Source organism: Miniopterus natalensis, chromosome 4 (assembly GCF_054644295.1).
Source record: "Miniopterus natalensis isolate mMinNat1 chromosome 4, mMinNat1.hap1, whole genome shotgun sequence".
NCBI lineage: Eukaryota > Metazoa > Chordata > Mammalia > Chiroptera > Miniopteridae > Miniopterus > Miniopterus natalensis.
In genome coordinates this window covers 85,006,001-85,030,489 of record NC_142084.1, presented here as the reverse complement: position 1 = coordinate 85,030,489, position 24,489 = coordinate 85,006,001, and the positions used below count along the sequence as shown (strand labels likewise).

Below are 24,489 nucleotides of genomic sequence, written 5' to 3'. Positions count from 1 at the left end.
TATTTTTTAAAGTTGTCAGTTTTTATTTATAACATGGCAAATATTGATAGATAAAACCACATAAGTAAAAGCTCTTTGTGCTCTTCAATCATTTTGGTGGGTATAAAAGTTTCCTGCGACAGAAAAGTTTGAGAACCACTGCCCTTGTGTACCTGCCAGGTCTAAGAACTCCTGTTTGCCACATTTAACAGCAGAGATTAGAAATAGAATTGGGGCAGGTCTTCTTTCAGAGATAACTTGTCTTGGTTAAAAAGTATCGCCTGCTTCAAGATAAATTTGTAGCTTTTAGTTGGGATATCACTTAGAAATGCAGCAAATGTTAATTGAAGATTTTTTTCCTTTTCCTTGGTGATTTTATATATATATATACACTTACGAATTGTGGTAAGAACTTTAAAAGAAGTGACGGAGGTATGACTACATAAGGATTTGACCTGATTTTCAGAGTCAGAGAATGCTCCTCTCAGGATGCGCCAGCTGAGCTCAGTATGAAAGATGAGCTGGAGGAGTTAGGGGAGGACTAGCACCGGGGACATATCCAAAGGCCTTTGAGGGAGGAGAGAGAACGATGAGAAGCCTGTGTGGCTGGACCCCCCCGGGGCCAGAGCTACCATGGTGAGTAGGAGTCGTACTAGAGTCCAAGCTATTTGGGGCTTTATAGACTTTGCCAAGTAAAGGTCTTTATCTTAGCCCTTTATCAGCTGGTCAATGGGGAGCCATGGAAAGATTTAGGAGAGGGGTGTGCGACAGCACTAGATTTGTATTTTTGTAAGATCCCTGGAGTATAGGGGCCAAGAGTGAAACCCAGGGAGACTATTTACAGGGCTATAGCCGTATCCAGGGAGGTGATGGGACCTGGGAACAGAGCAATGGCGAGGAAACCGAAAGAAGTGGATGAACTTGAGATGTGCAAGTCGGGCCTACAGGGCTGGTGATGAACGTTTAGCACAATGGCACAGAGCCGAACACCCTTCCCAGCAAGGGGATCAACTAATGGAGTTACTGAGACCTTGCAAAATTTCCCCCTTTTCCTCTTGGCATAGATCCAAAGGCCCCCATGACCCTCGGGGTCTGTCGTGTATCCTGGCAGCGCAAACAAACCGCACGTACCAGGCTCGGTTCCCCAGACCACGTAGGGGGCTCAGGCGACTTTACCCCCTGGGAGGTCAGCGGCGCAGAACCCCGCAGTTACCTGGGCGACACCATTGTCCGGGCGCTCGGAGCGGGGGAGGGGTAACCAAGGGCAACGGCCACAAGAGAACTGCAGATGAAAGGGAGAGTCGGGAAAATGGGGAAAATGGGCAGCACGTGCCACGGCCGCCGCCATCGCGGGTGATTCGACGGCTCCGCACAAGGCCAGAGTGGAGGGCGGGAGGAGCCGGAGAGCGCGCCTGTGATTGGCGGTACAGCGGAACTGGGACGCTTGTGATTGGGCAAGGCACCGACAAAGTCTGCTTTTTGAACCGCGCGGGGTTCTGGGTAGCAAAGGCCTTGGAAGGGTCTTAACCGAAAGAGGGAGGGGGAAGGTCGCCAACAAACGGCTGAGATCACAATCCGGTCCGGGACCAGGCCGGGGCGTTCCCCTGCGCCCATGGAGAGAGCCAGGCCCGAGCCGCCGCCTCAGCCACGCCAACTGCCGCGGGCGACCCCGCCGCGTCCACTGCGCCCCGCTCCGCCCCAGCTGCTGGTCGAGGGCACCCCCTTTCGGGCAGCGGCCGCGGAGGCCCCTCCGTCGCCCCCAGCGCCCTGCGCGGCCGCCATTGCGACCGTGGCTTCGCCGTGCGGGGAGGTACCGGCGTCGAGCCTACAGCCATCGGCACGGCGGCTGCTACAGGTGAAGCCAGAGCAGGTGCTGCTGCTGCCGCCAGGGCCACCGCCGCCTCAGGCCAGGGACGAAGACCCCGCCGCCTCGCCCGCGCAGGCGCGGCTGCTGCAGTTGAGGCCCGAGCTGCTGCTGCTGCCGCCACCGCCCGCCTCCGAGGGCGCCCCCTGCAGGCCCGAGTTGCACCCGGTGCAGACCCGGGCGCTGCAGGTCAAGACAGAGAAGCAGGAGCTGGGGCCCGGCTTGGATCCCTCCGGGGGACCTCGGAGGGCCGTCGAGGCGAGCCCGCGGGCCTCCAGGACGGCCAAGGGGGAAGGCGCTGCGTCGGCCCTGGAGAGTCGCCGAGGGGACCCGAAGAAGGGCAAGTTGGAGGCGGAGGAGGTCATGAGGGACGCGGAGAAAGGCGGGGAAGGCAAAAGCCTGACGGCCATTAGAGAAAGAATCATCAAAACGGAGGAGCCCGAGCGACTCCACGAGGACTGCAGACTCGACCGGGAGCCCGCGTCTAATGGGCTGGTCCACGGCAGCAAGGAGGTCCTCCTGGCCCAGCCGTCCAGCGCCTTTGGGCCGCACCAGCAGGATCTCAGGATCCCTTTGACTCTCCACACGGTCTCCCCTGGGGCCCAGATCCAATTTCAGGGACCTCCACCTTCAGAGCTGATACGATTGACCAAGGTCCCCTTGACACCAGTGCCTATTAAAATGCAATCCCTACTGGAGCCTTCCGTAAAAATTGAAACCAAAGATGTCCCGCTCACCGTGCTTCCCTCAGATGCAGGTATTAGACGGCAGGGGAATGTGGTTTTCAGATTTCGTCTATGTTGCCTCATAGCTGACATGTCAGCAGTTCAGAAGCCTAAAAATAGAAAAATAAAATCATGGAACTGATTCTTTTCAGGGCAAAGTCTGCACAGGTATCACTTCCGATTGACGTGTACATATACCAGTAAAATACACTAACATGTTCAAGATTACCAAACATTTTTAAAAAAATCTGTATTAAGGCCCTGTGAAGTTGAGATTTCTATGTGACTAATGTTTACACACACACAAAAAGAAATATTTTTGTTAGATAATACAAAGCCCTCAGTTTAGATGCTACAGATAACATTTTAAATTACTATAGGAACTCAATATTTTTACGTGTATCAAGAAGCAAAAGAAATAGAGTTTGATGAAAAAATGGTTATTAAAAAGGAAAGTTTTACTGAATTTAGAGGTGGTTTTTCTTTAAAAATGAATAATAAACATTTTTCTGGGGGAAAACAGTACATGATTAAGTAACATTTTAGTATAATGAAACCTGAGGACTTAGAGAAACTTGGAGAATGAAAATACTGTAGAATAAGCTAGAAAAATTGTTTTCAAAGAAGTGACTATAGTTACAGTGGTAACTACAAGTAGATATTTTATTCTATCCATTATTTCCAAATACATAGTTAGAAAATTATTATTTTAAGGTTTAATTCAGACGAAACACTATGCCAATGAATGTCATGAGAAGTCATATTAATCTTCATGTTTTCATTAACTTTTATATATTTTTTTGTTATTTTCTTTACTGATTATTTCTCCTTACTTCACCCTCTTGCTTTAATCTTCAGTAGTTTTTAAATGTTATTTTTATTTTCTAATGAAAGGGAAAGCTTTCTTTATAATACTTATTTCATCCTTTGTGCATTTAAATTTTTTTATATATCAAGTAACCCTAAAAGAGAAATAGTATAAAAAGTTTATAGATGGTGGTTTTTGATGAATTATGTAAGAGATATGAATTCGGTCAACTTACTTTGTTGTAATTTCAGCTGGATCTGTGGCTCTTCAAAAGCATTTTTCTTATTTTTCTCCCAGGACATGGGACTAGCGTTGATGATCCATCTTGGCAGGAGCTTCTTTCATAATGAAATACAACTAATATATAAATATTATAATATTATAAATATTTTACTTGAATGGGCACTACAGTGGCATGTAAATGAGTTCCTTTAAATATCTTGGGAACACCTACCTAGTGCTGGGATTATAGTCATCAATAAGTCATAGTTCTTGTCCCCCATTAATAGAATATTTTTAATGGGATATAAACTAAATGTTACTGATTATTAGAGGTATTGATAAAGTTCAAAGAAGTAATAAGCCAGCAGTTTACTGCCTTCAACATTATTCCATAATATCTTAAACAATATTATTATGAGGAAAAGAAGAGTCATTCTAAACTACTGTTTAGAATGCTGAGTTCAGGGGTAGTGAGGAGTTCTGGAACACAGGCAGTTCTTTGACTTTATTCAAGTGTATATTTTCTCTAGATATTAAAAAATAAATATAAATGGAGGTGCATTTCACTTTAAAGTTGCATGTGTGTGTGTGAAACACATTAATTTAGTCTCTTAATTTTTGTCATGTAGGAATACCAGATACTCCCTTCAGTAAGGACAGAAATGGTCATGTGAAGCGACCCATGAATGCATTTATGGTTTGGGCAAGGATCCACCGGCCAGCACTAGCCAAAGCTAACCCAGCAGCCAACAATGCAGAAATCAGTGTCCAGCTCGGGTTAGAGTGGAACAAACTTAGTGAAGAGCAAAAGAAACCTTATTATGATGAAGCGCAAAAGATTAAAGAAAAGCACAGAGAGGAATTTCCTGGTAATCAAATGAACAAAGCTTCTAATTTCTTTTAAATTAATTTATTTAGGTAAAGATTAGGTTAGGCTGAGATTGAAAGACAAAGTATGTAATCTTTTTTTAAAATCTGATACGTACAGTAAAGAACCATGGCTAACTATACTAATGATTAAATTGATACTGGGCATAAGTTTCCTTAAACAAAACCAATTAGAGGGATATCTGGTCTCTTATTTGTTAACTAATACAAGCCAGGAGACATACAGTTTTACTGTGGTTTTGATTAAATATATAAATATAAACTTATGAAGGTAAAAGTTCCAGAGTTCTAGGCTATAATTTTGTAAAAATACTAGAAGACAAAGTTTTAAAACTATAGCAGTAGAAAAAAATGCAGTGCACACTTAAAGACAATGAGAATGCAGGGATTAACACCATGGTTTTTCAAAATATTATATGATTATCAGAACATAGTCTTGCTTTCTGATCGATAGATTTATCCTCACCACGATGTAGTTTGAAATGATTTCTGATTTCTTCCCCAGCAGTGAGGACATTAAGATTAAGCTTGGGTAAATGCACAGTGAATAGCAGCCAGTATGACTATGCATGGTAGAAAAGTAATTATTTTTTCCTAAAGTATGAGCACAGCGGTTCTGGGGGTGGGGTGTCAGAGGCAGTGATGATTCTCCTGGTTATACTGTAGCTATAACTGACATAACTCCACTCTTCTGACTTTGGAAGGAAATTAGATTGTTTGTAGACTTGGAGACTGCCAAGTCTAAGTGAGGGACTCTTCCTAAACTAGGCATAAAACTAGTGATTGCTCATTAGTCACCGTTTTAGTGTAAGATACAGACAATTGTATCTTAGAGAAAGTAAGGAAACAGGAGGAGATGAATATTGTCTTACTGGGGCATTGTTTTATAGGTAGAGGAAAAGCTTTGGGATTCAAACTCAATGCCTTTAATGTTGATTTTACTAAGATTCCATGTGTTTGATGTAAGACATTTGACTTTACTCTTTGAATTACCGCTTACACGGTTGACCACTGGTTAGGAGCTATGTGGATATATATGCTAAAATGCATAGAAATAGTATCATAGAGCTGGAAAATATACTTTATACAATAACTTATTTTTTTAAATCTTAGAAGTGTTATGGACTTTTAATACAGGGTGGGGCAAAAGTAGGTTTACAGTTGTTGGTATGGAAAATAATACAATAATCAATAAATAATAATACAAGAGTGAACTGCTTCACATACTCACAACTGTAAACCTACTTTTGCCCTACCCTGTATATAAAGAACTATTTAAAGGCTAAATAGGGTCTATATGTTCAAATTTAAAATAGTTTATCTTCTTCTATAGGTTGGGTTTATCAGCCTCGGCCAGGGAAGCGAAAACGCTTCCCTCTCAGTGTTTCCAATGTATTTTCTGGTACCACACAGAATATCACCTCGACAAATCCTGCAGCAGTTTACCCTTATCGCTCGCCTGCCTACTCTGTGGTGATTCCCAGCCTGCAGAACACCATCATTCATCCAGTTGGTGAGTTGGCTTTATTGTAGATTATGAATTTTTAAATAGCTGTGTGACAATTTTGCCTCAAGTTGAAATTTTGTTTCTGTTAGCTAAAGAATTTAGAAAAACAGTATTAAGGGAGGGGGAGTAAAAACATTAAATCGGAGGACAATTTTCAGTAGATATCAAGAAACTTGGTTTGCCAGCAAATATCCCATGTGTAAAACCTCAGACCTTTTAAGCAAATTAGGATGAGCCCATAGATTAGGCAGATAATGCAGGAAATGACTGAGGTCATTCAGTGGGAAATCAGAGTGTCTTTTTACTACCAGCATAAAAGAATGCCGTACTAATGGGGTATGAGGCACCCTGTCCTGGAATTTAGCTTGCTGCTTTAGAAAAGGAATGGAACTAATCTATTTTCTACCAAATATTTGGTTCATTATATTGGCTTTCCCTAAATTTCTCCTTTTTAATCAGTTCTTTACAACATTTTTACCTGTTGCATTTAAGAACCCCAAATTCAGAATCTAGTATCTTGCCCAGCTGGTGGGGCTCAGTGGTTGAGTGTGGACCCATGAACCAAGAGGTCACCAGATCGATTCCCAGTCAGGGCACATGCCCGGGTTGTGGGCTCAATCCCCAGTAGGGGTTGTGCAGGAGGCAGCCAATCAATGATTCGCTCTCACATCAGTGTTTCTATCTATCCCTCTCCCCTTCTCTCTCTCTAAAATCAATAAAAACATATTTTTAAAAAAGAATCCAATATCTAGTATCTTAACAACTTGTTATCCATCATTGGTTTGTTTTCCAAAACAAGGTAGAGCTTTATACATTCACTACGTAAAGCTACTTGCTCAGAACCTTCTGGTAATAAAGCCACCCCTATGTGCTAAGAGGTTTAGATATCTTGAAAGTTGACTTATTAGAATCTTATGCATTTTCACCTTTAAAAAAATATAACATTTTAGCAATTGATAGCAACAAAGCCACATTCAAGATGTGTAGGTTGAAAAGAAAGATGCAGAAAGTGCTGATCCTATATCCCTATTCTTTCCCAACCCTGCCAGGCACTTTTACCCTTCACTATTTGCAGTATCTTCTCTAAGCCTTGGCTTAACTATGCTTTTGTTAACTTACTTATTTATGATTTTGCTCTCACAATCTATCTTCTCTTAATCTCTTTGTCTAAGACCTCCCCCTTCCATCTGCTCTTCTTCACTGTTAATTGCTATATGTTTGCCCAGGGACAGATTTAGCAGTGTTCTTATTTGAGGCAGCTGACAGTTTTATGTAATGTACAGTCGCTTCTCGGCCTTTTGGCTAAAATCAACTGTAGTATGTGTTCTTATCAGTTTTGTATAATGTACAGTTGACCTTTGAACAACATAGGTTTGAACTGCAAATATCCACTTATATGCAGATTTTTTTTTTAAATAAATACGGTGGGCCCTCTTTATCAGCTGGTTTTGCATCCAGGATTCAAACAATAGCAAATACTGTTTTCAGTCTGTGGATATGGAGGGTCAACTGTATGCATAGCTCTACCCCATTTTATATAAGAAACTAGAGCATCCTGAGACTTGGGTATTCACGGGGGTCCTGAAACCAGTCTTCATCAGATACCGAGGGTAGACTATATTAATTTTATGCAAAATTCTGAGTAAAGCTATGGGGTAGATAGAAACTGGAAGATTTTCTTCTAATATTGTCAGAGTTCTTGCATCCATGATGTTGTATTTAAGTATGGCAGACAGAATTATAGGAAGCATTTCAGAGTCATACACAACAGTAATTAAATCTAAGGTAAGGTAATCTTTGTTTGTTTGCTTTTCTCCCCATAATATCTTATTTTTGGTGATGTATAGTATCAGTAAAGATTCCTTTATTGAAACTCAAATGATAGAGATCATTATCTTGTAAGCATAGTTTGGGAATTGTTTCCCCAGATATATATCTTAATAGTTAATGTCGAGATTTATCTGTTACTCTGCTGCCTAGTTTTACAGCCTTGAAATATATTCTTTTAATTTGTTCTCATCAGCTTGGCATTGTATTAGAGGAGTTGGTATCACTTGCATATTTGGAAATTTCACTGTATATATCATATTCTAAGTCATTTATAAAACTTAAATATGAACAAGTTATAGTACAAATCCCAAAGGGAATCATACTTTTAATCTCTTACCTTCTGTGAATTTTTATATCTTCCCTTTCTTTAACTAATTTTATATTATATTCTAAATATAAAGCAATGCTGATATTGTTTGTCAACCTTGTTTGCTTTGTTCTAATGGAAGAAAGATATCAAGCTCTGGCCGGTGTGCTAAGTGGTTAGAGCACTGACCCCTGGACTGAAGGGTCCCGGGTTTGGTTTCGGCCAAGGGCAGGTACCTCGGTTGCAGGTTCGATCCCCAGCCCTGGTCCGGGCATGAGCGGGAGGCAACTAATTGTGTGTGTCTCATATCTGTGTATCTCTCCCCCCCTGTCCCCCTTCCACTCTGAAAAGCAGTAGGAAAAATATACTTGGGTGAGGACTAAACAAAGGAAAGACACCAAGTCATCAAGCCAGTGAAGCATGATTTCCCTCTTACAGAAACAAGGAGCTTTCTTTTTTTCTAGCAAGCTTTGTGCATTAAGATATTATATAGATTTTTCCAGCTTTTCAGATGTGGAAAATAGACTCGCCAAGCTATCGTTCTCCAGGCCACCATTTCTAATAGCTGGGAGTAGTGTTGACTTTCTAAACGTGCTCTGGCAGAGAGACCATTTGTATCTCCTTTATCTAATATTTCTTAGTTCTAACTTTGAGTTTCTCTCACTATGTATTGACCCAGTTCTTAGGTAAATGCCACCTAAGATCTAGTTATATTCACTTCGTCAATTTGGATTAGAACCTGTGAGTTTACCATTATGCTGCCATTGATCTCATATTCTAAACCTATGCTAAGAATATGAATTAGGGGTGAGAAACATTCTTAAGGTCTTTAGTAGGAAGGAGTTTATTGAGTCTGTTCTTTCAGTTCCCTTTCTTATTGTAATGACTATTTCACTGATTCTCTTCTTTCTGTAAAAGTATTTAAAGAATCAATTAGTATTGCCTTCGAGGTCCCTCAGATGTGGCTCCTTCAAGTTCCCTTTGGATGGCCTAATTTCCATTTGCATCTAACTTACACACTGGCTTCTCTGTCTTATACATTTGGACAAGCTTCTCATTTAAAAAAGATGATTTTGAGGTACTTTTTTTTTTTCCTTCTGGGTTTTTAGCATTATAGTGACCTTCATTTTTTTATGAATTTTTAATTTTAATTATCCCTATCAGCCTTCCCCTCCCCCCCAGCCAATATCTGTATTTCCAAAAATCTAATAACTTCCGGATGAATTTTTTTTTGTCTTTTCTTGTTAGGATATTAAATTTAAATATGTTGATCATTATTGCCTAATATTTCATATGCAAAATTCATGTACTTTCTAGCAACCTATGTTCATTATTTGGTTCTCACTCAAGCTTATTTCATTTTACTGTGTATTCTGCTAAAGCTGTTTTTTCCAATAATGCACTCTTCATTCATTCAGCACAGGCAATGGACTCTTCCTCTTTGGGGTGGGTAGCAGGAGATTTGCAGGGATTATTGAAAACTATTAATTTTAACTTTTTCTTTTGTCTTTGTCATCTCTTTGCCTCATATACTGATTAGATAATGCTAGCTGTTATCACAAGCAGCAAAGTATAAACACAATTATGGTTTACTTTTTACATATGTAAAGTCTAAAACAGGTATTTCTGGTTGGTAGATGGCTCTTTTCCACGGAGTGGTTTATGGACTCAGACTTCTACCCTGTGATTCTGCCATCTTTAATATGTGGCATCCAAGGCCCCTGTATTGTACATGAACCTGCAAAAGGGAAAGAGCATGGAGGATCATGAGTGAGAGTCTTTATTTTTTTCATTAATTGACATATAACATTGTGTTCATTTTAGGTGTACAGATGTGTTGAGAGCTTTTTATGGACCAGTCTCAGAGGTGGTGCACATCACTTCTACTTACATTCCATCGGGTAATCCTTAGCTACATGCCCACTCCTAATTGCAAGGGAGGCTGGGAAATGTAATCTAGCTTGAGCTAGAAGATGAGAAAACAGGTGACTGGCTAGTCTTTTTTCATGCCTTATCTACAGTTTGATACATTAGGGTTCTGCCTTTTCTCCAAGTCTTTTCTACTCACTGACAGTTTGTCAGAGATTACTGATGCAGATGTTCACTTCCTCTTACTTAGCAACCTGAATTTTGACATTTAGGACATCTTCATTATACTTCCATGTAATTCTCTTATCTATGTAATGTTTTACCTCAGACCAAAACAGAGCCTGACACATGTTAGTTACTTAGTGAATATTTGTTTAATTAAATAATGTATGATTTAACACCCATGTCTCATCGGTATCCCTTCTGTTATAGAAGTATCTTTGGTAGAAAAGAATATTTGTTATCAGCTAAAAGATGAGTCCCTTATTCAGTAACTGAGACGAAAGCAGTGGTCTGTGCAGCTACTATTTTATGTTTCCTTTGCCTGGAAAGACTATTCTACTTTACTGAGGACTAAGAGCTTCTTGTAATGAGTATAGAGAAAAGAATCTGAATCAAAGGTAGCTTTTAGGAGCTGATGTCTAGAGTGCAGTAATAATTCAACTTTGAGAGATTTTATGTCAACCTGGTTTCATAGTGGTGTAGAGGAGGTCACATCTCCTTATACCAGATCAGTGGTAGAAGTGCTATCAGCTATAGGCTTACTTGTTAGTTTATTCTATCTTTCATCAAGTCATACCTTTCTTAGCAATTATGAATCGGGTTCTGTGCTAGGTAGTGGTGACATAAACATGAACAAAACAATTTCCTCTCTCAAGCTCCCAGTTTCATAATTGTGGTTGGGGTGGGAGATATGTAAATAATAATAAAGATTTATAATATTTTTCTAATAAGGGATAGATTTACAGGTTCTGAGGGAACGAAGAGGAGGGAAATTACTTTATTCTTGATTAATCAGGAAAGGCCTGACTAAGGCCTGTCTCCATGTAACCCCCATCAGCTGAGAATCAGGACAGCTTCACTTATACCTTGGTCCTGTGTTGCCTCTCCTTCACTGGGCCAGGGGCTATCTTGAAACAGATGGATGGATATATCCCTTAATTCCCTACCTCCAGGTTCAAGGTGGATATTATCTGCCTTATCTGGAGAGAATAAGGAGTGAAAGTTCAAGGCTGAGTGGAGATCCACATTACTTTTAGCCTCTGAGAGACATTTCTAACCATTGAGTCTGTCCTTGAACTATATCTTCTGTATTAACAGAGATCTGACTGCATTGGAATAAACTAGATCATGACTCTGTTGCTATGGCTTCTTTCCATATTTCTTTGGAAAAGATTAGTTAAATTTAGGTTAAGTGTGTCATTTGGATAATTTAGTAACTCAATCAGCAGTCCTCGCTTCTTCTGGAACAGAAAGATCAAATACAGTGTTGTCCTACCTGTCTTTAAAAATTCTGCCATACCTGTCCTGCCCTGCTGCAATAATATTCCTTTCATATCTGTCACAAACTGACCTGTGGCAAGTACTGTTCTCACTTGGAATTTCCTGCTGTATTCACATTGAATGCAATAAAGGGAAATAATTTTACTAATTGTTTCTTTAGTTTTTTTCAATTAAAAAATTAAATGCCATAATTTAGTTTAATATGTAGAACTAAACAAAATAAAATTAAAATGACCCATGCCACTACACTGAAACCTCTATTAATATTGAAAAGAATGAATATGTTTAGATAATAGAAAATTCAAACAGTACTGACAGGTATAAAATGAAAGTCTGGCTTTTCCTACAGCTCCACTGCCCTGCCTCCTCTCCCAGAAGACCACTCCTTAAAAGTAACCACTGTCAATAGTTTCGTATTATTTCTTTTAGAAACATTTACATATGCATGCCAGCATTGTGTCTATTTGTCTTGTATTCCATCACTCAATAGTTTTATTCATTTATTCATCAAAAACAGTGTGCCAATCGCCTGTTTGGTGTCTAGCAGAATTTAGAGCCCTGGAGATAATAGCAGGGGAAAAAACAGAAAAGGCCTCTCTTCTCATGGCACTTAAAATCTAGGTGAGAAAAAGAAACCAAACAATATAAAATAAGTAAACAAGATGACTAATAAATGCTATAAAGGAAATAAGAGTGGATCAGTATTGGTGATGCTGTTAGGGAAGGCGGTTACTGAAGGCTTCTGGTTGTACAGTTTATTAAATTCAACTGAAAAAAGGAAAACATGGAGTGACTCAATTAATGCCTGACCTATGCTCTTTTTATTTCTGAAGGTGAAGCCCCACCTGCCATCCAGTTACCGACACCTGCAGTCCAGCGCCTGAGCCCCATCACACTTTTTCAGCCTGCAGCAGTCTCCAGTACTACTACCCAGGTGGCTGTCCAGGCTCCAAGCCTGCCCCTCCGCCCAGCACTCTCACCCCAGCGCTTTGCTGGGCCCTCCCAAACGGACACTCATCAGCTGCATTCTGGAGCCAATCACTCTGTAAAGAGACCCACACCTGTCTCTCCGGAGAGCACCAATAGGATTCCAACTAGTACAAGTACTGCCCATGCCAGATTTGCAGCCTCGCCCATCCAGCCTCCCAAGGAGTATACCACCGTTTCCACTTGTCCCAGAAGTGCTCCAATCCCCCAGGCTCCTCCTCTTCCACACTCACACGTCTACCAGACCCCTCCCCTTGGCCACCCAGCCACACTATTTGGGTCACCGCCGCGATTCTCTTTTCATCATCCTTACTTCCTACCTGGACCTCACTACTTCCCATCAAGGTAAATGACCTTTTATTTTCTTTCACCTAAAAACATGTAACATCTAATGAACTTTTACCTCTGAAGGCATCTCTTTTTTGCTGAAAAAGGGACTTCCTCAATTCTGCTTGGAATCTAACTTAGAGGCTGAATAGGGGCCATGCAGTTAACATAAACAAACGAAGGGGGCTAGATGAGGACTAGGGGAGCCAAAGAGAATGCATGCCCCATCTAATGGGGCAACTGCAATTCAGCTCCAGCTGACTATTGCCACATGAAATGTGGGTGCCAATATTGCCAGTGTTGCCAGATCTGATTTTTCATGAGAAATTCGTAAGGGACCTTACAATTAATTTCTCATGAACCCTCCCCTTATTGTATAGAGCTGTGTTTCTCAGATTTTATATGTATATGAATCACATGTGATCTTGTTAAAATGCAGATTCTGAGTTGGTAGGTCTGGTGTATTTCATTTAAGAATGTCAAAACAGTTTGTCAGCTATAAACATTAAGCCGCACGTAGTTTTCCAAGACAGAAGACCAGCCTTATAAATTATAATATTGTTTGATTGCTTTTCTAACTTATACCTGTGTGTATATGATGATAATTTCCCCAAGGAAATGGATAATCTTATTTATGCTTGATTAGATAATATATTTCAGTAAAATTCAGCCTGGCTAAATAACAAAATTAATTGATTCCTTCCCAATTTTCCTATTGTCTCTTCTCCCAACTGATAACAGAATCTTCTGTAAAGAATATACTCTTCTAATCTAATCCATTCATGTGTAGAATTATTCAGTCATTTCAATACCATAATTGAAATGACATTTAATACATACCAACTATATAAATATATATCAAATATACATATTTTCAAGCAGTCCATTTTGCCCTCTATATCTAAAATAAAAATCAAAGAGGTTAGCTAGTTTAATCAGGAGTCATTTTATAAAACAGATCTACTGGGAAGTGCTGCTCCCTAGCTCTGAGAGCTAACATCTTCCTCCCTTCAGATCCTAACCATCTTCATACTGCGCTTATTGAAGCATCTCTCCTCTACTACGTTAATTTCTTAGGTTCGTTCTTAGTTCTTCTTTTCTCCCCTCACCTTTCTCCTCTTCCTTCCCTTCCTCGAAGTATTTATAGTTTTACAAATAGATATCTAGGATCTTTATTCTGTTGACCATTGAGTAAATAAGTATGTTTAAAAGTCTATTGCATTTGTGTATATAGAAAGGATATGAAAGACAAATGGGAATTTGTTAGAGTGAAATACATAGAAAATATCATATATATATGTATGTATATATACTGTATACACATACATACATACACATATTTGGGAAGGTAAGTCCAAAGAATTCCCAGATTTGTGAGAATATAGAGCATCTTAACTGTTAACTGTAAAACTTTAAGCAACATATTAAAGATTAAAAGCAATTATCCTTTACTTTTGTTTGAGTTATAGGCCTATTTAAGAATTTGATTGAAATTGTGGACTGATTTTCCCTAATCATGCCCAAATCTTATGGAGGAGAGAACTTAAAGGCCTCAAACAAACGTGATAGACTTAGCTAACATGGAATACCTTCTGCTGTAACTATGTAGAAATATGAAATTTAAATATGAACAATTTAATACCTACCTGAACTCATCATTTCCTTTGCTATGTGGAAGCTTTTTAGTTTGATGTAGTCTCATGTGCTTATTTTTGCTTTTGGTGTCAAATCCAAAATATCACTAAGACCAATGTGAAGGAGCTTACTGCCTATGTTTTCTTCTTAAGAGTTTTATGTTCTTATGTTCAAGTCTTTAATCCATTTTGAGTTAATTTTTGTGTTATAATTTTTGTGTTTATCAGTTTCATTCTTTTGCATGTGGTAGTTTTCCATTTATTGGAAATATTATTTTTCCCCATATATTCTTGGCTCCTTTGTCATAAGTTAATTGATCATATACATGTGGGCTTACATCAGGGCTCTCTATTTTATTCTATTGACCCATGTGTCTGTTTTTATGCCACTGTTTTGATTACTGTAGCTTTGTAATATAGTTTGAAATCAGGGCATGTAATGCCTCCAGATTTGTTGTTCTTTCTCAAGATTGCTTTGGCTATTTGGGGTCTTTTGTGGTTCCATACAAATTTTAGAGTTGTTTGCTCTGTATCTGAAAAAATGCCATTGGAACTTTGATAGTCATTGCCTTGAATCTGTAGCTTGCTTTCAGTCATGTGGAAATTTTAACTGTTATTCACTCCACTCTATTAACATGGAATATTTTTCCATTTATTTGTGTTTTCTTCTATTTCTTTCATTAGTGTCTTATAATTTCAGTGTATAGGTCTTTCATCTCCTTGGTTAAATTTATTCTTAGGTATTTTATCTTTTTTGATGCAGTTGTAAATGGGATTGTTTTCTTAATTTTTCAAATAGCTTGTTGTCAGTGCACAGAAATACAAATGGTTTTTGTATATTGATTTTGTATCCTGCAAATTTATTGAATTCATTAATTAGTTCTAACACTGTTTCGGTGGAGTCTTTAGGGTTTTCTATATAAATATGCCATCTACTAATAGAGACAGTCTTACTTCTTCCTTTCCAATTTGAATGTCTTTTATTTCTTTTTCTTGCCTAATAACTCTATGTTGAATAAAAGTGACAAGAGTGGGCATCCTTGTCTTGTTTAAGCTTTTCAATGTTACTTGTGAATATTTAACTTTAAATAATGGATAGAAGGCCATACATCCAATAATGGAATGAAAATCAGTAAGGAAATAGAAGACTGTACAACACTGTAAACCAACTAGATCCAAATATATACATATAAAATACTTTATCCAACAGCAAAATATAGATTCTTCTCAAGTGCAAGTGATAATATTCTGTAGGATAGACCATATGTTAAATCACACAATAAGTCTCAAAATCTTTAAAAGATTGAAATCATACAAAGTTTCTTCTCCAATTATGATGGAATGAAACTAGTAATCAGTAACAGAAAGAAAACTGGAAAATTTGCAAATATATGGCAATTAAACAACACACCCTTAAAGAACCAATGGTCAATAAGACATCACAAAGGAAATTAGAAAACACTTAGAGATGAATGAAAATGAAAATACAACATACAAAAACTTAAGGGATTTTATAATGAAAGCAGTGCTGATAGAGTAGTTTATAGCTGCAGTGGCCTATATTTAAAAAGAAAGGTCTCAAATCAACAACCTAACTTGACACCTTAAGGAACTGAAAAAAGAAGAGCAAGAAAATCCAACGCTAGCAGAAGGAAGGAAATAATGATTAGAGATAAATAAAATATAGAAAAACAATAGGGAATTTAATGAAGTAGAGAAAAGTAAACAAAAGTTGGTCTTTTGGAAAGATCAATGAAATTGACAAAACTTTTAGCTAGACTAAGAAAAAAAAGAAAGAAGACAAATTATGAAAATTAATTATGAAATTGGTTATATTACTTCTGACCTTACAGGAATAAAAATGATTATAGAAGAATATAATGAATACTTGTACACCAACTAGTTAACGAAGATGAAATGGACAAATACGTGAATTACAAAACTGACTTAAGAAGACAGAAAACTGAACAGACAGACTTCTATGAAGATATTGAACCAGTAGTCAAAAACCTCCCAACAAAGAAAAACCCTGGACTAGATAGCTTCACTGGTGAATAGTACCAAACGTTTAAAGAGGAATTAACATCATTGCTCTCATGCTCTTATAAAAAGTGTAAGAGGAAACACTTCTAAGGCCAGCATTACTCTGTTTCCAGAGCCACAGATATCACAAGAAAGAAAATTGCAGACCAACATATCTTATGTATATAGATGTAAAATATACTCAAAAAATATTAGCACCTTGAATCTAGTAGCATAGTAAAAGGATTAAAAACCAGGAACAAGTGAGATTTACCCCAGGAATGTATGTGTGGTTCAATATCTGAAAATCAGCGTAACAGACTTCATTAATAGAATGAAGGAACAAAACCACCAGATCATTTCAATTGATGCAGAAAAAACACATGATAAAATCCAACACTTTTTCATGATAAAAATCAATTCCTAATTTCAAACTTATTCAGCAAACTAGGAATAAAAGGGAACTTCTTCAACACGATAAAGGACATTTATCAAAAGCCCACACTTAAACTCAGACGCAATGATGAAGGACCAAAGCTTTCCCCCCTAAGATTGGGAGCAAGACAAGGATGCTCATTTGTATTTCTATACACTAACAATGAGCCAAATCCAAAACGGATATTAAGAAAATTTCATTTGCAACAGCATCAAAAAGAAGAAAATACTTAGGAATAAATCTAACCAAGGAGGTGCAAGACTTGTAAACTCAAAACTGTAAAACATTGCTGAAAGAAATTAAAGACCTAACTAAATGGGAAGATTTCTGTGTTCATGCATTGGAAAACTTAATATTGTTAAGATGGCAGTACTTCCCAAAGTGATTTCCAGAACCAATACAATCTTTTTTAAAACCTCAATGGCTTTTTTGCAGAAATGGAAAAGTTGATCCTAAAATTCATATGGAATTGTAAGTGGCCCACAATAGTTGAAACGATCTGGAAAACAGAGAACAAAATTGGAGGACTCACAATTCCTGATTTCAAACTTACTACAAAACTACAATATCAAACACTGTGGTATCAGAGAATGAGAAGGCAAGCCACAGACTGGAAGAAAATATTTCCAAAAGGTATACCTGACCAAGGACTGTTATCCAAAATATACAAAGGACTCTTAAAATTCAACAGTAAGAAAATAAACAACCTGATTAAAAATGGACAAAAGACCTGAATGGACACCTCACCAAAGAAAATATACAGATGGCAATTAAGTATATGAGAAGATGCCCCACATATATCATTAGGGAATTGCAAATTTAAATATACACGTATCAGAACTGCTAAAATCCAAAACACCGGCAACACTAAATGCTGGTGAGGATGTGGAGCAAAGGGAATTGTAATTCATTGCTGGTGAAATGCACAAGAGTACAACCCCTTTTGAAGACAGTTTGGTGGTTTCTTACAAAACTAAAAACACTCTTACCATATGATTCAACAATCACATTTCTTATCCAAATGAATTGGGAACTTATGTCTATACAAAAACTTGCGTGTGAATGTTTATAGCAGCTTTATTCATAAGGTGAGTAGATAAACTGTGGTGCATCTAAACAATGGAATATTATTCAGTGCTAAAAAGAAATGAACTATCAAGCCATGAAAAGACATGGAGGAAACTTACATGCATATTATTAAGTCAGAGAAGCCATGCATAATATTTTATTTTTGCCTTATTTACCATTTTGTTATAGAAATTTTCATATGCAAAGCAGATGGAGTAATCTCCATGGACCCATCACCCAACTTCATCTATTACCAACATTTTAGCTATCCTTCATTTATTTATTTCCTCCTACATTTGGGAGAAAGTGTCATAAGTATTTTAAAGCAAATTACAGATGTCATATAATTTGACCTATAAATATATCAGTATGTATATTTACTAGTTACGGATTTGAAAAAATGACCTCCTACTATTTTCATACCTAAAGAATTAATAATTCCTTATTGTTTAATTTTCCTCCGTTGTCTTGGAACTGCCTTTTCACAATTGGTTTTTCTAAAACAAGATCCAAGCAAGGAATACACATTGGATGTGATTATGTCTCTTAAGCCTTTTTAATACCATGTATTTATTGAAGAAACAAGAAATTATCCACGTCCTGGATTTGGCTTATTACATCTTTGGGTATTATTTAACATGTTTCCCCATCACCCATTTTTTCCTGTAAAATAATAAATCTTGTAACTGGATTAGATTCAGGTTCAATGTTTTTTTGCAATAATATCTCATAGGTAGTGCTTTGTACTTTGTATTGAATCACATCAAGAGGTGCATAAAGTCTTTTTTATTAGTGATGTTAGAGTGATCTGTAGGTTCAGGTATTATCAACCTGATCTTAAGTTTCCCTACCTAAAGCAGTGCTTCTCAAGTCTTTTCTGTATAGTAGTATCACTTGAAGAAGACCTCAGACCAAACAAATCAGAACCTTTGGGGATTAGAACCTGTGCAGCAGTATTGTTTAAAAGTTTCCCCATGTAATTCTAATGGTCACCTAAGGTTGAGAAATGCCAGCGTAATTATTTTAGTAACTATGATGATTCTTACCTAGACCGATGAGATTGCAAACTGGTGATTTTCTGATTTGATATTCCTTCATTCATTAGCTGGAATTATTTTATGAAGAAAAACTTTACCTCATCGACTATTTGATTACTCCAGAATTCGGAAGGATAAGATCAACTCTTTCTCTTTCCACATATTAATGAATCTTGTTTTGTTTTGGGAATATCATTATGAACAAGTGGGTTTTTATATATTAGTTATGTTTTAATACTTTAAAGTCATTATTTATTATATCTTTTGATGCTCAAATCCCCCCCCACTTTTTTTTTTTGTCCAGTTGGCTACATCTTTGCTCCTGTGTCCTTGATCTTTGATTTGATAGCATTTTTTCTCTCTGGCCCAGTATGTCCCAGACTCAACTTGTACCTTATTTGTACCAGACCTGGAATCAGTCATTTTGCCCAGGTGTCCAAGTTTCTTTACTGAAAGCGATATTTAGAAATATAAATATGGGAAATAGGGATGCTTATTGCTACTGAATTAACAAGGTATCTTGGTTTTTTCAGTGAAAAAATTTGAGTTTATATTGCTATTTCCAGAATAAATGTAATATTGTAGAGTTTCAAATTAAGTTCTTTAATTTTATGTGCCTAGCATCTTTCCCCCAAGAAATCTTGGTTCTTGATAATAAAATCATCACTTACTTGCTTTATCCTACCAAACATTTTTTTTCTGATATACATACACATATATACATGAAGAGAGTATATTTCAAAACAGTATCAATAGTTTCAAAGCAGAGATATTCCAATGAAATTAATTCAATTTTTAGAGATTACTTTTTTAAAATTAAATTTGTTTAAAATTATATAACATATTTATATAGTTTCAAAGTCAGAAATTTTACATTTGCCCTTTTAAAAAAATCATGTTTTTTGCCTTTTAAACTAAAATACAAGGTACATGTTGAGAAGTGTAGCTTTTCTTCCTGTCTCCTTTCCTCTTCTCTCTTCCTATAGGTAACCATTTTAATTAGATTTTATTTTGTCTTTACATTTTTCCTTTTTGAAAATGAAAGCAAAATGTACATGTATGTGTGTATTTACCAATACATTATTAAATGTAACTTCTTATAAGGCTAATTATTCATACATTAAAAGTGTTTCTAGTTTCCAAAGTACTCAATATACATCATCTTCCAAGTTCCTTTAATGGACCTTTTAAGTTGGCAGAACAGGCAATATTATCTCTATGTTATATAAGGAAGCCATAAGACTCAGATAACTTAAGATTTACTAAAGATTACCAGGTTTGCATTTGGCACAGCTAGTACTAGCATCTAGGGAATGTGCCTTGGGGTTCGGAGAACAAGTTCTGGAGTCAGGTCGCCTGATTCGGTTCCACTGCTTACTAATCATATGACTTGGAGCAAGTTGCCTAATCTCTTTAAGGCTCTGTTCCCTCATCTGTAAGGTGGGAGATATTATAGTACCTATCTCATAGAGTGGTTCTAAGGAATATTTAAGATAACATATATACTCCTTAGCCACTGCTAGAAAATATAGTAAATGCTTATTAGATGCTGGCTAATATTATTATTCTGATAATTCTGTTTGATGCTTTTCCCACTATACCATGATGCTTCTATAGGTAGTCATTTTCATCCATTGAGCCTTCTATGATTACCCTTGTCTTAACTGATCTTTTTTTGTTCTCTGAGTATAACACTAACACACCAATATAGCCATCTGATGTTTGCATTTTAGATTTTAGCACATGCCTAGTATACACCTAGATTTTAGACCTGTTTTAAACAAATTCTCTGCCAAGCCTTGCATAGTATCTTGCCTACATTCAGACTAGAAAAAAATAGTGGTTGAATTGTTTCTAGCTGACATGAATGCTTGGCAGAGGAGGTAGCACCCCCTAGATCGAGGGACCTGAAGGTTGAACAGTGCAGGTAGCTAGCTGGGAGCACAATTGTTCAGGACATATGAATTAAACTTAAAATGCCCAAATGAGGATGTGGCAGTAGGAATAGAAACCTGAAACGTTTTAGAAACTTTGCCTCATATTTGTGGTATTTAACATGGGCAAGGTCCCTAGCACTTGGAGATGTGGGGGTGAGACACCAATCCACTGAATATAACCATATTTTCGAAGAGTTTGAGATGATAGTCTAGGATGTTGATCATACTTATGTTTTTAAAAGGAAGGAAACAAAGTTGACTTTTTTAAAAAATGTGGGAGCATGAAATGAAACACCCATCTGGTCATAGGTTTTGCTGAGTGATCATTATGTTTATGTTATCTGTCACTAGATGGAGTCCATGAGCCCAGGGAAGTTTTGGTTGGACTTTCTATATATACCTCTTCCTAGGATTCCTGTTCTGTGCCTTTGAAAGGGAGAATACTTTAAAATTAAAATTGTTTTTAATGACAAATGGATTTGAATGGCAGAAATTTTAGATTTACCTTTAACAAAATTATGTGTTTTTGCCTTTTAAAATAAATCAGATAATTTTTCAATTCTTCACATTCCTGACCTCCAAAAATTTTTTTGGAAAAGATCTTTAAAACCACAGTTTAATATCAGTTCTAAACCTTTCTGGTGTTAACTGTTTTTAATTTACTTTATTATTGAATGTCAGTTAAAAAGTTAAGGTGTTATCCTCTGTTTCAGGGCTTCCCTAAGGGCCCTTGATTTCAAACCAATTATACATTTTTCCTCATAAGCTTTGTTTAAAATATTCATAAGAACAATTGTTGCACTGCTCACTAAGTGTCCATTTTTAAAAGGTACCACACATGCCTGCATTTCCAAAACCTTACATAGTGTCAGGCATCAGGAGAGAAAGGCCTAGATAAGCAAAATTTTTCTTTATCAAGGCTGTCAAAAAGAAACCAAAGGCTGATAATAGATAATATCTAGTGAGTATGTCAGTCACAAGCTTACTTTGCCATTTATTTTATGTTAGGGCTAAGCAGTAGTAAAGGAGCAAATGAGTACATGGCATGGTAGCAGAAAGTTGTCTTGGGAACTTTCCAGGCCCCAAAGAGGATGCAGTTAAACTTGAGCAGTTAGTCTGTATGCAAGGCAACATGTAGGCAAGGTATGATCTAATTCCTTTTTTGTCTTTCTGCTGCAGCACGTGCCCTTATAGTCGGCCTCCCTTTGGCTATGGAAATTTTCCAAGTTCAATGCCAGAATGCCTTGGTTATTATGAAGACAGATACCAAAAACATGAGGCTATGTTTTCAGCTTTAAACAGAGATTATCCTTTCAGAGACTACCCAGATGAACGCACGCACAGTGAAGATTCTCGGAGTTGTGAGAGCATGGATGGGACCTCGTACTATAACAGTCATGGCCACAGTGGGGAGGAATTCCTCAATCCCATGCCTCAGCTGGACATCGGAGTCTTGGAGAACGTCCTAACGGCCCCTACATCGGCTCCCTCTAGCATCCAGCAAGTCAACGTCACTGATAGTGATGAGGAGAAAGAAGAAAAAGTGCTCAGGAATTTATAATTTTAAAACAAATATGCACAGAAAATAAACATTTCTTAAAATATATTCTGGGTCAGTTGGTGTGAGAAAAAAAAAAGCCTAGAATGCTTTGCTGAGAGTTTTCAGCCATGATTTGAGGAGTCAAACCAAATGCAATTTATGCCTTCATAAAGTTTTTATTAGTGAAACTGGAGTCCTGATGTTTCATCGTAGGAATATTTAAGATACAAAGTAGTTTATTTTTATGGCAGAATTTTGCATCAACATATATTTTCATCACTTTATCTTGGAATGTGCAAAATACCGAATCCTCACAATTATATGTGAGGGAAAAGGGAGTATATCTGGCATGGCAAATGTGATTTGTATTTTATTTCAGGATACATTTATTTATTTTTCTTATATGATTTTTGTTTGGTATTTATGTAATACTTGTGGATGTCATTTTTTATGTAACATTTAAAAATTTTTTGATAACCTTTATTAGTGAATTGGGACTCAGTTACTAAATTTAATTTATACTGATAACCAATTATAAGTTGCAAATGTGTTTTAATGTCACCTGGGTAATTCCTTCAGCAAAATTAGTCATGTTTCTAAACATTTTCATCATCTTTTTCGGATATCTTTTTCCATTTGGTATTCCTTGTTCTACTTTTGTTATAATGAAATAAATATAGATGAAATTGTTCTTGTTGGGTGTTTTCTGTTTGGGGGATAGATAAGCAAAACGAGTACTCTTCAAATGAAAATGGTTTCCATACCACACAGATATATACTTTCACTTAATAGCCTCCAGAATTACAAATTCTATTAGCTTACAGGAGACCTGAAACTCTATTAACAAAGATGTGCACATATTCCAATGCCATTTTCAAACTCTCTACACACATATACATGTGAATTAAGCACTTCTCAAAGTGGAAGGGCTCTTCCAGATTTGGTTCAAGCAACTGTCTTTAAAACCATGGCGTTCATGTAAGAGCATGTTGGAATTTGTTTAATTCACAAAGCAAAAAAGAAATCCTACTTGCAATGTGACCTCTTGGTAAGTGCGCACTTATGGATGGAGAGAATCTCTTTAGGATGGGATCAGCATCACCAGAGATGGGATCATGGTAAAAGAGATCTATAGACACAGTGAACTGATCATAGGAAATAGACACACACCAATAGCTTTTCCCTCAATGATCTGTATAATTTATGCAAATTGGGATCTTGTTCCTTAGACCTGCTTGGAAATTGTGTATGGACACCTGTTCTAAGCTTTTAACTTATTCCTTTGCTAAATCTGTAGTTGCTCCTTAAACACAGGTGGTTAATGTAATGCATTTCATCACCTCTATACTTAATTGTACCTAAAATTTTCTTTTCCCAATAAAAAATTATTTTTGTCATTGACTTTCAACCCCTTATTTTTTAATTTATATTTATTGTTGAAAGTATTACAGAGGTCCCCAATAAAAATTTTATTTTCATATTTTATATTCTTAAATTACTCTGTGCAATGTCATTTCAAAGTGGTTAAAGAGCAAACTTGAATTTTTTGTTAGAGAGCAATCCTCAGTGCTGGGATCAGAGGTCAGAAGTTTAGGTTATTTACAGATCCACCATAGAATTTGGGCTGGGAAATATGGGTAGCTCTCACCTGGCCAGGCGTGGCTCAGGCTCAGCATTTGAGCGTCGACCTAGGATCCAGGCGATCGGGGTTCGATTCCCAGTCAGGGCACATGCCCGGGTTGCGGGCTTGATCAATGACTCATCATTGATGTTTCTACCTCTCTCTCTTCCCCTCCTTTCTTCTCTCTGAGATCAATAAAGATATATTTAAATAAAGAAAAGAAAGAAAGAAATATGGGTAGCTCTTATGTGAAAAGTACTCTCAGATAAGCAAGCCTAACTACAAATGCCCATATCTGCTCATTTATAATTCCTCAAACAACTGTTGGCTCTGATTAGAGATCTACAGACTAAACAAAGCCCTGCCCTGTTGGCACTA

General features: G+C 37.3%; 1 protein-coding gene and 1 non-coding gene across 3 annotated transcripts; both read left to right on the top strand.

Annotated features, from left to right (window-relative positions):
• Positions 1–1,591: 1,591 nt before the first annotated feature.
• SOX30 (SRY-box transcription factor 30) lies at positions 1,592–22,511 on the top strand. 2 transcript variants are annotated; one of them, XM_087816093.1, is made up of 5 exons: positions 1,592–2,600; positions 4,228–4,467; positions 5,820–5,999; positions 12,336–12,834; positions 22,130–22,511. In XM_087816093.1, exons 1-5 carry the CDS (start codon positions 1,592–1,594, stop codon positions 22,509–22,511), a joined length of 2,310 nt encoding a protein of 769 aa, XP_087672219.1. The 2 variants fall into 2 exon arrangements, with proteins under 2 accessions (XP_087672219.1, XP_087672220.1); XM_087816094.1 differs by lacking the exon at positions 12,336–12,834 and having other exon boundaries at positions 22,130–22,248.
• Positions 7,276–7,473, top strand: LOC148093398 (U2 spliceosomal RNA). The gene has a single exon (XR_015714435.1). It is a non-coding gene; the product is annotated as a U2 spliceosomal RNA (small nuclear RNA).
• Positions 22,512–24,489: the final 1,978 nt, after the last annotated feature.

Bases quoted from the DNA above. Each gene is read 5' to 3' on its own strand.
- SOX30 (XM_087816093.1), top strand. From the start codon at position 1,592: ATGGAGAGAGCCAGGCCCGAGCCGCCGCCTCAGCCACGCCAACTGCCG. The intron at 6,000-12,335 runs GTGAGTTGGCTT...TTATTTCTGAAG, and splicing joins CACCATCATTCATCCAGTTG to GTGAAGCCCCACCTGCCATC. The intron at 12,835-22,129 runs GTAAATGACCTT...TTTCTGCTGCAG, and splicing joins CCTCACTACTTCCCATCAAG to CACGTGCCCTTATAGTCGGC.